Source organism: Strix uralensis, chromosome 9, assembly GCF_047716275.1.
Source record: "Strix uralensis isolate ZFMK-TIS-50842 chromosome 9, bStrUra1, whole genome shotgun sequence".
NCBI lineage: Eukaryota > Metazoa > Chordata > Aves > Strigiformes > Strigidae > Strix > Strix uralensis.
Genome location: NC_133980.1, coordinates 6,085,776 through 6,103,561, shown reverse-complemented (window position 1 = coordinate 6,103,561; position 17,786 = coordinate 6,085,776). Strand labels below are relative to the sequence as shown.

Here is a 17,786-nt window from a genome sequence, read left to right as displayed (position 1 = left end):
ATGATAAATTGTTCTTTGAGTAAGTTCATCTAAAAGTAAAAAAGTAAATCTTAGAAGCTGTACATTACTACATGTAAGTTATGTATCTCTCTTTAAAATACTGCATTTCTTACACATATTTTGAAAGTTTCAGTCTGTTACCAGATTTTTTTTTCTTGCTTAACAGCTTATTTTTACTCCTGCAACCACTGTGGCTGCTGTCCAGTCTGACATTCCTGTTGTCTCATCATCTTCCTCATCTTCTTGTCAGTCTGCAGCTACTCAGGTGAGCTTGTGTAAATTTATTAAAAATATGTCCAGTAGAGTGGGTCAAACCCAAAAAGTAAGGAAACACTGTGCTTAAGTTTACTTGAGTATAAAAACTACTAATGGGTGCTGGTTACGTACAACTTCAGTGCCTTCTGTTTGCCATCACCACACATTTAGAGGTGATCACGTTATATGTAAAATTTGGGTCCTGGATATGACAATTTAGGTTCTTGTAATTGGCTCTCATCTTTACTTTGAATAACTTGATGTTATCAGCTGAACTTATATCACCTTTTCACTGAACAACGTATTTGTTTGTCATCTGGAAAAAATACGTCATTGTACAGATCATTACAGAACATATTAGTCTTCTGCTGTGAAAAATGAACATTTATCTAACATGTTTATGCTTTCATGAGAGATCTTCCCTTCTATCTTAGCAGTTTCTTTAAAAGCCTTTGATAAACAGACCTTGTTTAGAAACCTTTTAGAAATCCAATAACAGTTGAATGTTCTCTGACCTTATGTTTGTTGACCCCTTCAGAAGATTCTAGTAGATGTGAAGACCTTAAAGATGCATCACTGTTCTGAGACAATGGTAAATCATTGAAGCTTGCCTTCACTTTGCTTTTCCAGTAGGTATGTGAGGTGGGCAGAGCTTGCTGGAATCCAGCTGTGTGTTTATACAGGATGCTGTTGAGCAAGCTCACAACGTTAAGTTCGTCAGTTGAGCCTTCATTGAAAAGATGGACTGTGCCTTCAGTCTTGGAGTTATTATGCCTCGTTAGCCTTTATAGCAGCTGCCTCTCTTTCCTCCATATTCTGCAGATCAAGTCTGAAAGTGCAGAGAGGTTACTGGCTAGTCTAGCAGCTCTTTTTGCATTTTGTATCTTTCCCTTTTGCGTTCAAGGTAGAGATGTCAATAAAGCGTGTCACTTCACAGTTGTGGTCCTTCTGTACTGCAGGGTTTTAGAGGTCCACTTAGCACAAGTCTACCTGGTGGTGCAACTTCCTGAGACGTTGTTACAGAGGGACAGAAGAATCTCACCCCAAATTATAGAGCTTTACTCAGTCAGATGAGCTGCTGTGGTGACCCTGCCAAACTCAAGCTGTTCCTCTCCCCTCTCAATGTTCAATACTGCCTTATTGCCAGATGTTGCTAACCTTGGTTGTCTGGTAGCTTCTATAGCAGCAGTGACATCGCAAAGATACAGTTTCATCTGTAGTCAGTGATACAGTGAAAAAGCTTTAACACTGATACACTTTATTTTTCTTACCTTGTGATAAATACATCCTTGGAGTTTCAGTCAGCTGGGTTAGAGAAATGTCCTTGTTTACCATATAAGCAAACCTGAGCAAGTGGGCAATGCTAGTTAATAAAAAAAGTATTTAGTTATATACATACGTGTGTATATTACACTTAACAAGATGTTTGTGAAGGTACAGTGTAGTGATCTCACAGTATCATCTTCCATGTAGAAATACCAGAGAAGCTCAGAAGTTCATCAATGATTAGCAGTGTCTCAGTGTCACACCTAACGTGGCCTGTTAGGTGAACTGACACTTCTTTCCTACTTACTCTTCTTCCCTTCTGCTTTCATACTTTTTTTTGTACCATGTGTGTCTCCCTCATGTATGACCTGGACATCTCAAGATTAGTTACCTTATCTGCTAAGGTGTGCTGAAGGTTGATTTGTACTCACAGAGATAGGATTGCAGTAAATGCCTCATGCATGCCAATAAGGAAACAAATACTGTTGTCTTCAGAACAGGATTTGAATGTATCCTGTGGTAACACACTGAACAGCGAGAAGTAAAATGTAAACTAGCTGTTTGTTACACAAGTACAAACTGTTGCATGAGGAAGGGATTACGTAATCAAAATAGTGGATGGTGATAATAATTATTCCTCTTTTTCATGTAAAGTATGATGTAAATTAGTGCTACAAGGGTAGTCTTTATCCTTGAAAATAAAAGTCTATCTCAGCATGAAAGATTGGAAAGCTGGGATCATTATGTACAGAATCTGGCTGTGATATAACAGGCATTAGTGAAAATAATCATTGACTGATTTACATTTCAGAAGGCAAACCTTTTGTTTCATGTGACATTGGAGGTGTCATGATGAAAAGGTACATTGATATCGCTGTAGAAATAAAGGGCTCAGGTTTGTTAAGACATGGATAACATACAGCAGATTCTGGTCCCACTGACTACCCAAGGCTCTGGTTTATGTTAGTCTCTGGAAGCATGCTTACAAACCACCGCACTTATGCAGTGTCTGTATAAAAATATAATTGCATTTGCTTAAGGTGCTTTGTGTCGTTCATTTTGAAGACACAATAAAAGAGAAAAAATGCAAACTTTAATTCAAATTAATGTAATGAACAACTCCCATTTTTAAAAGTTCAATAACAAAAAAAGACTTTCCCGCATTTTCTTAATCACTGAAGTAATTCAAGATCCCTTTTCTTCTCTCAGTTTTGTGACTTAAAGGATACTTCGATATGCAGGTTTTTAACGTCTCACGTACTTTGATCACGTAGGATGAGAAGCATGACATAACGTTATTTTTTTGCTCTTTTTGCCTGAATGTTTGTCACAGATGTTTATATGGTTTGGATTTTTTACATTTTGCTCATTTCCCAGGTTCAGAACTTGACACTGCGCAGTCAGAAGTTGGGTGTATTGTCAAGTTCACAGAATGGCCCACCAAAGAGCAGCAGTCAAACTCAGTCACTGTCTCTGTGCCCTAATAAACCTGTAACCAGTTCCAAGGGCAGCCAACCAGATTCCTCAGAAAGCAATAGAAAAGGTGAGAGCCCAACTCCAGAGTGTCGGAGTACACCAGTCACACGGACATCAAGCATACATCACTTAATAACACCAGGTAGGATGAAAATGGAGCTATAAGAAAGTTATTTTAATTCAAGTTAATTTGTATGTTATGGTTCTGTCAGAGCCCAATACTCTCTGACCGGGTTCTTTTGGATGTTCCACATGAATAGAGTTTAGTGTTTAATAGTAAATTTACTTATTTGTTGCTATTGGGTGTTACACAGGATTTTGATTTAGCAGGGTGATACAGCAGTGTTTTTAAATCACAGTAGAAGCACAATATAGCAATTGCAATACACAGCTGAATCACAATACAGACATGATTCTCATTACTGGTCTCTCTGTGTGCTCCTTGTCAGGACACGTCATCCCTAATCTCTGGAAAAAAAAATGTGGGCTGAAACCACCTCAAGCCACTTGCTCTCATCAAAGTCTATTTTGTTCGTGTTATTTTTTTTGCTGTCTTATCTGTGTCATCAGAATGTTCTTATATCAAGTAGTTTTATAAATCTGTAGGTAGTAGTGCCCCAAAATCTTAGTATTTTGTATTAAGAGAGAAACCCAAATAAGCATGCAGTTGGTTAGATTACATTGCATGCAATGTATTTGCATTATCTTCCTTATTTTGAAAGAGTAAGGGTAGTCTAGACAATTGGTCTGAATTGTGTGGAATTTAGCTTGGCTTAATGGCAGCTTTTAGAGAAGGAGTAAGACTGAGGCAAACATTCTTGAGGTATTGAGCACTAATGCTCTTAGAACTCGCTTCTGTAAGGAAAAAAAAGAAATCTATCTTCACTAGCAGAATAATAAAAAAGACAATATGAGTTTTTTGTCAAGTGGAAAAGACAAAGCAAGAGGAGGTTTGCATGTGGAGGAAAATGTGTGCACATGCTGTAAGGAGTAACTAGTGAGTCACTGGTTCACTTAAAGGTGATGTGATATCTCTGGAAGCCGTACTGTTTTCAGATTTATACCTTTCAGTTGTGTGTTCAAATTCAGGAAAATACTTTGCAAGGTTTCAATTCATACTGAACTCTTGTAATTTTGTGTAATGTTTTAAAATTGTATTATCTAAAGTTTAACTTAGCAGTTACCAACAAATCCTGTTGATTGTGACATGCTTATCTCTTCATTCCAGTCTGTTTCAAAGCAAAGGTTAAATCCATTTAAAGTTGCGTGAAATTCTTAAATAAGCGAAGGCTGGGTCAGCAATAATCTTAGAACTAACACCATAAAGATGAGCTTAGATACTTTTATATAGAAAGTACTTACATGTGTATATCTATCTAAAAAGCATGGCTGTGTTCCTTTATTCATTGCTGCATTTTGCTTTGGAAATTGATATATTCCCCTAATAAATTGTTCTTGTGTACCTTATGCTGTCAAAGAAGATATTTCTAAACATAGATCCGCAGGGTTGAAAAAGTTTTGCTGATCTTACTGTAAAAGGAAAAACTTTCTTTCTTTTAATGTTTTTATAATGTTCTCTGAACTTAAATGAATACTAATTGTCACTTTCTTTCCCCCCTCATAGCTTCATATTCTCCATTGCAACCTCATTCTCTAGTAAAACATCAGCAGATCCCACTTCATTCACCACCTCCAAAGATTTCCCATCATCAGCTGATACTGCAGCAGCAGCAGCAAGTCCAGCCAATTGCACTTCAGACGCCGCCGGGCCAGGAGCCCCCTCCGTCACAGCACTGCCTGCCACTCCCAAGCCATGGTCTTCCTCCGGGTCCCAGCAGTGTCCAGTCTCACTGCTCACCTATTCACCTTCATCCTCCACCTCTAACACTATCTCCTACTCCATCCCAGTCAGCTCAGCAGTCAGTGGTGGTATCCCCTCCACCTTCACACTCCCCTAGTCAATCACCCACAATAATTATTCACCCTCAGGCACTTATTCAGTCACAGGCGAACTCCCTCGTGCCAACAGCTCTTCAACCAGAGCAGGCTGCTCCTCAGCAAGCTGCTACCAATCCAGTCCGACCAATTGCACAGCCACTTAATCTTCCGTCGCATCTGCCGCTTCCCTCTTCCCCCGCTGTACATATAGGGTCAGTAGATCAGCCCAGCTTAGTTTCCCCAGGCCAACAGATTGTGTCCTCGACACCCCACCAGCAATATTCAGCCTTGCAGTCCACACCTATCCCTCTTGCAGCTCCTCCTCAGCTGTCAACATCTTCAACCCAGATTCAACAACTGCCGCTGCAGTCTGTGCAGTCTTTACAAGTGCAGCCTGAAATTCTGTCTCAGGGCCAGGTTTTGGTTCAAAACACTTTGGTGTCTGAGGAAGAACTTCCTGCTGCAGAGGCTTTGGTTCAGCTGCCATTTCAAACTCTTCCACCACCACAGACTGTTGCAGTAAATCTTCAGGTGCAGCCATCGGTACCAATTGAAACTCCAGTGGTAAGTGGTAATACTGCAGTCCTTTATTCTTTATCCTTGGCTTCTCTAAAGAACTGTAAATCTTACCCATTGACTTCAGGGGGAGCTAAACCAGGTGCTAGACAGAGGACCAGAAGAAACTAATTGATTACAGAAATGAGGTTTAAGAAAACAGTAGACATTTTCCTCTGATTTTTTTTTTTATTTTGTAATTGATCATCAGTCAAGAATATCAACCAAGAATCATGAAAGTGCAACTTTTGGACCTAAAATCTTACCTCTTAATGAAATTTCAGCATATCTAAACTTAAAAAAGCAACTAAATATATGTCAACACTTACATCAATGAGTTTTGATAAATTATACCATATGGACTGTTAGCTTCTACCACTTTATATTAATCCAGACATAATATAGGCAATTGAAATTTTGACTAGGAGAATCATCTCTATACTAGGTGTGAAGGTGTATAGCAGATTATTAATAGTTCTGGATAATTAATTTTGTACTGACATTGGAAAGATCCTCTTCATAAAAGAATAGGGGAGTTTTTGATGCTGGCGTGGTGTTCCCCATCACTGCCATTTAATTTAGCTCAGTGTTAGTCTCAGACATCTGCAGTTTGTAACTGAAGGTTTCAGCTTCATTCACACTGAACTAAAATCACATACAGTGAAATAAAATGATACACGAATAATGCTGGCGTTTAAGATGGCATCGTTAGGCTTTGGTGGTAACATGCTAATGAGATTAACGTGAGCAAAAGAGTCAACGGCTCTTGTAGGCTTTTTTCGGTTTATCAGTGGGTTAAGGAAGAAGGTGTGCTGTTTATATTAAGAGGGTAATGATAATATCAGTCTCTGATATTTCATGTAGAAATTGGGCTAAGGAGTAGCAGTCAGGTTTGCTTTTGACACGGTGGTTTACGTCCTAATCTGCTAAACTGGTTGTCAGTAATTCACATAAATTTACTTCAGTAGTTTTGAGGAAAATACCTTATCTCTTATAACCCCTAGTACTTGGTAGTCTTGGTGTACTCTTCTGAAATACTCAGTTTAATTACACTGTTGTTTAAGGTAAAGAACAATGTACAGACTTGTCTTTATGTTATAAAGCTTGCATTTTGCCGAAGTGTTTAAATAAGTAAAAATGTGTGGGTAAATAAAAATACTATAAAGATGAGACATTGAAAAAGTTAGGTTCTCTGGTCTGTTTGATAGAAGAATTGTGCCTCTGTATTTTGCTATTTGTAACAAAATACTTTCTTTTTGCTCTACTGTCCCCAGAGTTCATTTTTTTGTATGTAGTTTTGTATGCAGTTTGGAAGCTAGTGTTTTGTCAGGAGATGACCATATTTTAACTGGTAATTTATTTTACAAACTGTATTTATGCAACTCTTTTAAGGTATTAAGATAGAATGGAAATCTCTCTAAAGCAATAGTTTGTTGGATGCAGATTTACCAAGTGGAGAATGTATGTGAAGAAGAGATGCCCGAGGAATCAGATTGTGTCCATATGGCTAGAACACCTACACCACCCACTCTGTCTCCACCAGCCATAACCTTGGGGAATGGAGAGGCACTTAATTCAGAAGATCCTTTGTCAGGTGAGAACAAATGTCAAACTAAGGTAGCTGTTCTGCTTAGAAACTTCTGCTAGTTATTGATGTTTTAAAATAAACATTTATGATTTTGATCTTTTTTTATAATTTAGTGGTATTGTTTTTTAAGTAAAAGAAACTATATGAAGTATATTAGAAATCCGTGTGATAAAATGAATGACTCAGTCCCAAAGATTTAGCTTATATATGTATTTAGATAGCATGTAGCATGGAAAACCAATGAAAATTTTTCTGCAGTGAATTACAAGATACACATGCCTGTATCAATTGTTGTCCTGCAAACTAATGTAACTTCTCCAATGTACTAAATACACAAATATATACTCTATGTATAGTATGTGTATATATAGTGCTATACATAAAACTGGGTGCTTAGTGGCTTGATGTTGTATATATTTGTGACCATGCAGGTTACTGAGGCTCAAAGCATCCCTGAAAATAAATTCTCTCTTTAGAAATACCTCAGGTGTTCAGTCCTGAGAATCTAATGTTTGAAAATACTGGTTTATGCTTTGACATTGATTTATGATTTGTGTAGGTAATTAATGGCCAACTGTGCTTCTAGTTAGTAGGTACTGAGTAAAGGAAAATATTTACGTGAGAACTGTTTGTTTGTTGAATAGTATGTCAGGGAAAACAATCTTGTTTCAAAGGTAAAATCTATAAACCATAGGGAAGAGCCTGTGTTATGGGATGATGGGTGCAGAGATGGGTGTGTTTATCACCTCTTTATTTCTAGAATTCTGAGCCAACGGTTGGACATAAGTGATAAAAACATGACATACTTCGTTATTTTTTTCAGAACATGGGGGAATACCTTCAGTGACATCATCAGTCAGTGCCTCAGTAATTAAATCTCCATCTGATCCCTCACATGCTTCTATTCCACCACCACCTCTTTTGCTTCCAGCAGCAACCACAAGGAGCAACAGCACATCAATGCCCAATAGCATTCCTAGCCTAGAAAATAAACCTCCACAGGCTATTGTTAAACCACAGATCCTGACCCATGTTATTGAAGGCTTTGTGATTCAGGAGGGGTTAGAGCCGTTCCCTGTAAGTGTAAAGGTTGCTATGAATTTTTTACTCCTAATTTTTGAAACAAACTATTTTTAACGATGATGTTATTTGTGGCTATTAGCTATTTAGATCTTGAATCATTTTTCAAATGTTGGGTTTGACCTTTTTTTCAGTGATTGGTAACTTGTTTCTTAAGAGAATTCAGTATTCTTTTATACTGTTTGTGTGTTTTGCATATATAATCGGAATTCATGCTACTGTTTGGCTTCCCAGTATCACTGGATGACAAGGACTAAATGCAGAGACACAGCTGAGTAGATAGGCTATATCTGGGGGTAACTACAGAGAGTGATTTTAGGCTGCCTTTTTCAGTAACTTTGTTTTGTGTGTGTTTGTCTTCTAGATAGCTCAATTTAAGTGATACCTTAATTTAAACATCTGAGATGAGTCTGTGTTAAAATTCTAAAATGTTAAAATTTTGTTGTTTGAAGCACTTACTGAGCTTGTTGTGGTTAGTACTGTATCTGGTAAGAATTACTGTTGAACATTTCAAATGCACAAATGGACAGTTTAAAACCTATGAGCCTGCCTTATTAACTTTAATATGTCTCTCATTTTCCCATTCCTTCATCTCTCTAGATATGTGTTTGTTCCTTTGTTAAATGTAGTTGCAAACTCTGCAGAGCAGGAGTGAGCCTTTGTATTTCTTTGAGAAATGGTGTTTAGAGCTTTGGTACTATATAATAATGATTAATTGATATGGAATAGAAACTGTGATTCTAGTCGCAGTTACAACTGTTAAGTTACAAATACTATTTTCCATTATTTGTTGTTCAATTAATCACTGTTGCTTTGCTTTTATTGCAATAGGTAAGTCGTTCATCTTTGCTGGTAGAACAGCCTGCAGAAAAAAGATTGCTAGTGGAGGGTCAAATCATGAGTGTTGTGTGTGTTGAATCAGACTTACAGAATACAAAACATGCGGACAACTCATCGGACACAGAGATAGAGGATATGATTGCAGAAGGTTTGTAGTTTTTGTTTGAATATCCTTTTTTCTTCAGTTCTGTATGTATTGCAGAATCCGAACCCGTCTGTTCTTCTAGCATCTTTATCCACTCTTTATACTATCTCTAATAGAAACTATTTTCAAATGTTTTTTACTAGCTACACTTCATAACAGCAGTTGCTGTAGCTGCACATAAATATGAAGAAGCTGTGCACTTGTTCTGCTTAGAATAGAGTGGTCTCTGGCACAATCACAAGCTAAATTGAGTTCCCCATGCAGTAGCTGACATAATTATCATCGTGGATTTTTTCAGAACTTGCCAATCAACTATTTTGGATGTGTTAACACCACTATTACTGTTCAAGCCCAAACGTAGGTAGACTCATGAGTGTTATGAAATGGGAATTAAACATAGCATGGCCCAGAAAAGCCGAGTTATTCTTTAACTCTCATTTTTCTATAGATTCACCCAGGATTTGAAAGTCCAGAATTTTTCAGCCACCGCTTGATTTTCTATTCCACAGCTTGAGCAATTGCAAAGAAGCTGCTTTTGGTGACCTGTTTAAATTTGTCTTAATGCAAGTCTTGGTTTCATTCTCTTAAAATAGTTCTTTTCCCTCTTTCATATCAAAACTGTAGTGAGTGGGGTAAGAAGGGGCAAATACAGTGACTGTTACTGCCACAGGTCTGCATTGGGGGAGTGGCTGGAAAAAGTCAGGATGGCGTGTCCTGAGCAGTAGCAAGTGTTGCCATAGCTGTGCTTGAACTCCTTCCCACTCCAGGCATTGTAAATAGTCACTTAATTAAAACAGTCCATCCGCTGAGCTTTTCTCACAGGAACTTTAAAGACAGCAACACTGATGGCAGTTTGTTAGCTACTGTGGTTTCTGCCTTGGTGAATGGTACTGAAGTGCAGTAAGGAAGTTAGCTCCATCCGTTGTGTATCTCAGCAAACAAATTAGACTATTAGATTCTGATAAATCATTGCAGTAAAAAAAATACTGTATATCCATTACTGCTTGTAAGTGTATTGGGTCGGACCCAAGTCAAGGATTGCAAGGTAAAAAGCTTGCTTTAGAAAGCATTCTGAATTCAAGAAGAGTATTTGTTGGTAGTGAAGTCAAGTAAATCTGGTTGGAATTTTTGCTTAAGGCTGATTTGATTTACTGCTCAGGCAATATGTATCTCTGCTTAAAATTAAGAGTATATTTTTACTTGTAGCATTGATTTGTAGTAGGAGCTGGTTTAGCTTGGAAGCACATCACTGGAAGGAAATATTGATGGGTTGCTGTCCTCCTCCATGTTGATGTAACATCTGTGCAAAGAAGGCAGAAACTGTAGAAAAGTGCCTGAAAATGAAACATAATATTTCCTAAATTATGGCTGATTACATGATTGCATTTACTAGTATATCTCACTATAGTCCAGAGCCCTTCTTCATTTTGCAGTAACAGCCCAGTTTAGTGGCAGATATTTGAAGTGCTTTGCTTTGTAACTGTAACTTTCTTTTGGTTATGTTGTAATTAACTTGTCTACATAGAAATATGAAGGAATAATCTTTACAAAGTCCATTTTTTTAAATATGTTACACAATAGTCTACTGTAAAATAATTTCAGGCCCATACCTTATTCTTCACAAACCTTCACATAGGCATGTCACTAAATTTTAGAAGGCAAGCATCTGACATATTAATAGTGAAAGGTTGCAGTGTGACTGGAAGTTTTCTAAACCTTTGTTTAAATTAAACTTACTGCTATTTTTTTGGTATTGTCTCCCAGTGAATGCTTCCATTTAACCAGTTCTTTGAGAGGAAGTCCAGTGACATGAAAGCATCAAGCACAAGAGGCTTTAAAACCAAAAAAAGTCATCTGGTAAATGGCGTTGACATTTTTTGGTTATTTTACAACTCAGTGGAGTTATACTACCTTTCTACATACAAAATGAGACTTGTAAATCTCTTAGCTCATGACTGTGCTTAGTAAATTGCTTCATAAATTGCTATTAAATGAACTTGCTTTCTTGATCAAGAGTACAGCTCTTTTTTAATAACTTGTTTCACCCAGTATATTTAAAAAAAAAAATTTTTTGCTGTATGGTCTATCTTCTGGAATGTTTGAAGCTCTGTTTGCAATCGTTATTTTGCCCTTAGTTTATTACACTAGATCTTAATTCAGTTTTCAGTAGTATTCCCTAAGAACTTTTCAGTATTAACACTGTGTTGTTTCTCAGATTTCAAACAGCTTGTCTGTTGTTTTATGAAATTATTCAAACACTCATGTTTTTGTTTTTAGTTATTGTTCCTGACAGCGGTGTTAGGTTTATGTACACAATTTGCAACTACTCATTAAATGAGCTAGTAGGAAACATCCAGCATTGAGAGAGAGCCCCATATACAGAAGTTGAGCAAAGGTGATTTTCTGATACTAAGCCAGGGTATGATTGCACGTATGGTAGAAACACCTCATATGCAAAAGAAGAGGCTCTTAGCATCAATTTTCACTTCACTCTTGTCACTTTTTTCCACATAGCATGACCTGGACTGAGAGTGAGGGTTTTTGTTGGTTTTGTTTAGAGTGATTGATTTATTTGAAGGATGTGTCTCTGACGTTTAACCTCAGTTACAAGGTTGGTCAGATTTGGTATGTTTCCAATTTCCAGTTTTTACTTCCTATGTGATACAAACTTACTAAATTGGAGACTTGCAACATAGTAATTTTCAGTCTGACCTTGCAAGGATTTGTTGGTTCATTTGTGTCACTGAGTCCTGATACATCAGATATGTTATTCAAATACCCTTTTCAGTATTTTCAGCTCTTTGCTGTGCTAGTGCTTTTTTGTTACCTTGTCAGTACAATAGTTAGTGTTTTACAAATCCATAGTTAAAATCTTTCAATTAGCCTTTGATACCTGCATTTGCGTTAGCTGGCATCAGAGCTTACAAAGTTTAGAACAAAAAGCTAGTTTGCAATTTTTGCAACTAATTACGTAAATGTAAAAGTATGAAAGCAGAAGGTGAATAGCAAGAGGCAAAGTGTGTGAAACAGTGACTCGGGTAAATTAGAAACAAGGGAGGAATGTATGTTTAGTCTTCTGAATTTTTGAGCAATGTATTTTGTGTGTGATTGCAGCCATGTGGCATGTGGTTCTTTTACTTAACCTGAATGACCACAAAATGTTACATTTCAGTTTGTGCCAGTTTCACTCCTTCGCTCCTTATGATGTATTTCACAGATGGTGCATGGGGATCAGGGCTTTTTCTTTTCCATGCCAGAAGTCAGGTTGGTTTGTGGATATGGTGGCATTATTCTAAACTATGTACAAACCATGCTCTACTCACAAAATACACTTCCAGCAGAAGAGAGAATAGACATTCACCCTGTGACGTGTATGCTGCCTTTTGGGCTTTTCTACTTTTTCTTTCACTGATACTTCTCTCAGCTGGCGTTTGAGTTCTTCACAAGAAGCAGGAAAAGTGCTTCCTCATCTCATCAATAATAGGAAAATATTCTGTAAAAGTAGACTGTAAATTGGTAGATGCTATAATCCTTTTCTTTCTTATATGCAGCTTATCTTTTTCATAGATAAGATTCAGTGTTTTACTTTCACAAGTTACTTTGGTTGTAGCAGTTGGTTATTCAAAGAAAGTATTTTAAAAGGTTTTGTGTCATTTATGTATTCCATAAGGTATTATGTCATTACAGGAAAGCTGGAATTTAGACTGTGGAACGCCTGGTTCTCTTAATGAACTGTTTATAAGCAATTCATGAGGACTGTAACACTTCTTTTTAATTGTTCACTATGTTTGAGGGCATACTTGCTCATGGACGACGGCTTGAAATTTGACAAAAAAGCCGATTAAGGCCATTGAGTAACTTAATTGAAGGTTCACTAAGGTTCAGTTCGCTCAAGATCTTTTCTGTAGAGAGTGAAATCTATGACTTGCTTAGCTTTGCATAATTTTCTGTTAATCAGAGTATTAATTAAATGTGGTAGATATTCAAAAATCTTCTACTTGCCTGCTTGAAATGAGTTTTGAACATAATTTTGTGTCATTGAAACTGACTTCCTTATTCCTCACTCTTTTCTTTAGAGGGACTGGATGAAATTGAAAATGATCTTCTGAAGTGTGAATTCTGTGGGAAAATGGGATATTCTAATAAGTTTCTGCGGTCAAAAAGATTCTGCTCCACATCCTGTGCCAAAAGGTACTCTGTCTAGTTATTGCTTATTATTGTGTGGTTAATGGAATAGCACCCAAATAGTATCTGATTTTGAAGAATAAACAGTAAAACATGACTGCCTTCTCCTGAATTATAGTATATGGGTATGGAGGACTATGGTAGATTATAATATATTTCAAGAAGATAGACAAAGGGGATTACAGTAAAATTGTGGACCTCTTTCCAGAGGGTGCTGTGAATACTGTTGGGCTTATGGGAAGGTGATGGGTATCATGGAAGAGAAATCCAGGAAGGGTTACGGAGTGTTTGAAAATCGGTGCAGAGGTTCATGGGCCACAAATCGTTATATATTTTTCCTATTCCTGTTGTCTTTGGGCAATGTCAGAGAAAGAATGCTGGGCTAGGTGGGCTTTCTTTCAGTTTTATGTGATGCTAGGGGAAAAAAAATGACTGAATTTATTTTGGCATAATTGAAATGCTGCACAGACAAAACATTCTTTTACGAGAAACATTGGTTTTAGTAACAGTATAAAAATTCTTTATTTGCATAGAGTAAAATGGAAATATTCATAAACATAAATAATTTAGTGTTTTCTAAAGCTTCTCCTTTCTTGAAAATAGCAAGTGATGCTGTTTGCTTGTACATCGTTGGCACAGGAAAACGGCTGGTGTCTGTTTCTCTTTGGGTTTAGTATGCTGCTTTTATTTTGGTTAAGAGAGGAAGAATTCATAATCAACATCTGAATGTAAAATCTTCCATCATTACAGCTGGAAAATTGATATTTAATTCCAGATTTTTTAGAAATGGGGAATTGTTTCCCATTTCTAATCACCACTTAGTTCTTTTTTTGCACCAGTGCTTAGAGACCACCTTTCTTTTATGTCTGCTACTTTTTTTAATCCCCCGTGTGAGACATTCCCATTTTAAGTACTGTATTTTTGATTTGATACTTGTTGGGATACTACCAGCAAAATAATCTTAAAATGGGATTTGGCCCCTTAATCTTAAAATGTTTTGTTTTTTTTTTTTTTTTACCACCATCCTCCTTTGACTGGGTATCAGCTAAGTAGGAAAAATGACAGCAAAAGATAATGTGACTTCAGGCTTTTAGTGGATGTTTTAGAGAAGCAGGATTGGACTATGTGATAAAATGCAAAGGGATTTCTGTCATGGGAAATTTTTAAGCGTGGGAAAGATGGAACATCTTTCAGGGATGATCTACATGTGCTTGATCTTGCATCAAGGCAAGGGCTTGGAGTAAATGGCCATTGAGATACCTTTCTCTTGTGTTTCTGTGACAGCTGTTTTTAATTAGGCAGAATTTCTACAACACTGTAATTTTATGGTTACTTGATTGAATTCAGTCCAAAAAGCTATTAGTGCATTATTGAATATATCTTACTTCTTTAGGCACAGCCTTAGTTGCACTAAGAAATTTGGGCTGTTTACATCAGACAAGAGCAGTCGTTGGAATCGGAAATCAGATAGCCAAAGTCTTGGGCGACGCGGGCGTCAACCGAGTGGCCCTGATGGGGCGCCACGAGATCATTTTCTTAGACAGGTCTGTGGAATATTTGCTTAAAACTATGGCATTGTTTTGGGAATTACAAATAAAATATAATACTGTAGTATATTTGTACTACGTTTTCCAGCTTCCAATTACTTATCCATCTGCAGAAGAAGATATGGCTTCTCATGAAGATGCTGTTCCAACTGCCATGACCACGCGTCTGCGAAGACAGAGTGAGAGAGAGAGAGAACGTGAACTTAGGGAACTAAGAATGAGGAAAATGCCAGAGAGCATTGACTTGTTACCGGTGGTGCAAGCTGACCCATCAGTATGGACTGTTGATGAAGTTTGGGCCTTCATACATTCTTTGCCTGGTATGTGCAATAACTTGTTCCATTTTTTTTTTTAACAGTAAACAGTAAAACTCCCTGCTTTTTAGCATTAGTGTGATGAGGAGGTGGTGTGGTTAACAGCACTAGTGTACTTGTTAGTTGGTAATAGAAACTGGAATGTGATTTGTTTCCTCTTGCTTGTTCCTTCAGCACAAATCACATGTTGATAGAACTAGTCCCACTTCTGCTGTTGCACCCCAGTTGATGGAGATTAGAGCTGTTCCTCCCTTCAGTCTGACTTCTCTCAAGAGGTCAGTAGAGAGATCAGACACACTTCTTCTCTTTTACATTTCTTTCTTCTCTTCCATCCTTACTTGCTGCTTATTCAGTAGAAGAAGCAAGAAGGGAGTTATTTTCCTTTATACAACTGAAAAATTTGGAAGACCTGCCATGATACATCATTAAAAAAGAATAAGCAAGTTTCTTCTCTAAAGCTAAATTTTGTTTTGCGTAGCTTTACTCAGTAACTGATATGCAGAGGACTTCTGCATACAGACTCAGGTAGAGACAGTCTGTTTTCAGAAAAAAAAAAATCTTCTCTTTATTTACAAACCTTTTCTTTAGCTCAATATTCTGTTCCCTTTATATCATCTTCAGGTTATTTGACATTTGTTTATCATTTCTTAACTATCATAAGTTTTAAAGTTTCACGCCCCTCTCTTTCCTGAGGATGCCATTCTATCTGATCAGATACTGTAATCCTTCCAGGTAACAAGGTAGGTCTCCATAATATCAGCCACTAGTGCATCACAGCACCAGAAATATTAAATGTTACAGAATACGTGCAAGCACTAAAACATTTTAATGGCTTCAGTGGCTATATAAATGCTGTTTGTGACAAACTAATTTGTGGTTTTTTCTCCAAAAGATACCACTCTAGTTTCTTGTTACAATAAATAATGCCCAAGGACTGGGCGTTTATCACGTATTAAAGCTGTGTTGTCTTAAATGTTATGGAAAGTGTAGTTCTTAGTTCTGATTAAAAGTTAGCCAACTGCTACACAGTAACTGTTTTACTTTGGGGATTGTAGTTTATACGTTGTAACCTAAAATACAGAGATTTAGAGGTGTAGCCAGAGGCTACAATAAAATTCCATAATAAGACCTTTCTCTTTCAAATTATCTTTTAATTTTTCCCTTTCCTTAATGAAGTGGCAGCTAATTATTGTATGAGGTCTGTTTAACAAATGATTAAGAAAAAAAAAATGCTTTATTCTTTGTGAAAAGCTACCCTTTTCCAACCTTGAATGTTACAACTACTACACAGTAATAATGCAAATTAATTAAGGCTTGGATGGTGATACTTCCTTTCACGTTTCCTTTCTGTTTGTCTCTTAGACATTTGTAAATCCACCAGAAAATGAGACTCTCTATTCTTTATAGGATTTAAATCTGAGCACACAAGAGGACATGAAATTAGTCAGTTGCTCTTATCTGGGGTGGAAAAGGAGTTCTTGACAGTGTTTTCATATCTCTGTAATAGTATACTTTTAGAACAGGGGAAGATATAAAAATGCCCAAAAGTAGACTTAACTGCAGAATAATTGAAAGCAGGAATAGAAGGTAGAACACAAATTAAAATCTGTCTGAAAGGCTCTGAGGCAGATGGAGAGATCACTGAGTTGAGAACATAAATATATAAAAAACACAAAAATCGTGGCTATGGGGAAAGAAGCTTCAAATAAACAACTGACAATGAGTGCTGTTATTCACACTGTTAGAAGACATTTGTGCATCTAACAGAGCTGCCATACAGCCAGGCATAACTGACTGTTTCTGCTTAACAGATGTCCAGAAAATCTTTCGAGGAACCTTTTGCTTCCACAGTGTTCTTCACTGGAAAGGGGCCCTCAGTTACTTGGGACAGTCCAACCGCTGAAGAGTCCTTTTTCTTATGTTGTAGGCCTCAATAACCTGAGACCATCTTATTTCGTGTTCAGAAAAAATAGTTTATCATTAAAAAAAACTAACCCAACAACTAGTTTAAAGTTGTTCTTGTGAAGTGAGTTACTGCTGTGTATAGAATATTCGCTCAGATAACAGATGATAAATGTGTTTGAGACAGTTACACTAAAGCCCATAAATCAAAATTCTGTTTACTTAACCCAGTGGTGGCATCATACAGATGGAATTAACACCTTTTGGAAACTGTAGCTATGTGAATTTTCTCATCGAGTTGTATGTAGCAGTAGAATACATGTATCTTTTTCTTGCTGGAAAGAACCCACTTGAATTATGCTGGATTGCTATTTCAGTGGTATTTTGCCTGTCTCTTCCAATTGTGAGATCATGTCAATTGTTCCTCTTAATGAAATGAAAAAGCTGTCTTTGCTAGGACTTGAAATTTCCAGTGAGTATTTCTCCAATAATTACAGTGTAATTAGAGGCTGTAATGAAAATTACTTTCAGATTACCTCGGAAGTCCCCGTCATAATATTGAACGCCTGCATATACCTTAGATTCTACACGCTAAAGGGATGAGCACTGGAAACTGCGTAGCTGAAAAGCTCTAGTGTGGGTAGAGTCATTGCATCTAAGAATGCACATTTCTAACCCAGTAATTCTTTTTTCTG

At 37.0% G+C, this 17,786-nt stretch overlaps 1 protein-coding gene across 12 annotated transcripts in view; it reads left to right on the top strand.

The window, feature by feature from the left end:
• Window positions 1-17,786, top strand: part of PHC3 (polyhomeotic homolog 3) — a 35,529-nt gene that overhangs the window by 8,932 nt on the left and 8,811 nt on the right. For 7 of the 12 annotated variants that reach the window (XR_012630108.1, XR_012630107.1, XM_074878486.1 and 4 more), the window contains 9 exons: window positions 167-265; window positions 2,899-3,139; window positions 4,622-5,499; window positions 6,934-7,084; window positions 7,902-8,155; window positions 8,990-9,146; window positions 13,220-13,334; window positions 14,722-14,872; window positions 14,964-15,195. Coding sequence is in view for 9 of the 12 variants with exons in the window: in XM_074878486.1 (XP_074734587.1) it covers window positions 167-265; window positions 2,899-3,139; window positions 4,622-5,499; window positions 6,934-7,084; window positions 7,902-8,155; window positions 8,990-9,146; window positions 13,220-13,334; window positions 14,722-14,872; window positions 14,964-15,195 (2,278 nt within the window). In the remaining 3 variants the exon portion in view is untranslated. Of the gene's footprint in view, window positions 1-166; window positions 266-2,898; window positions 3,140-4,621; window positions 5,500-6,933; window positions 7,085-7,901; window positions 8,156-8,989; window positions 9,147-13,219; window positions 13,335-14,721; window positions 14,873-14,963; window positions 15,196-15,363; window positions 15,465-17,786 lie in introns of those variants that run through there. The other 5 variants (XR_012630109.1, XM_074878484.1, XM_074878487.1 and 2 more) reach the window with 5 other exon arrangements.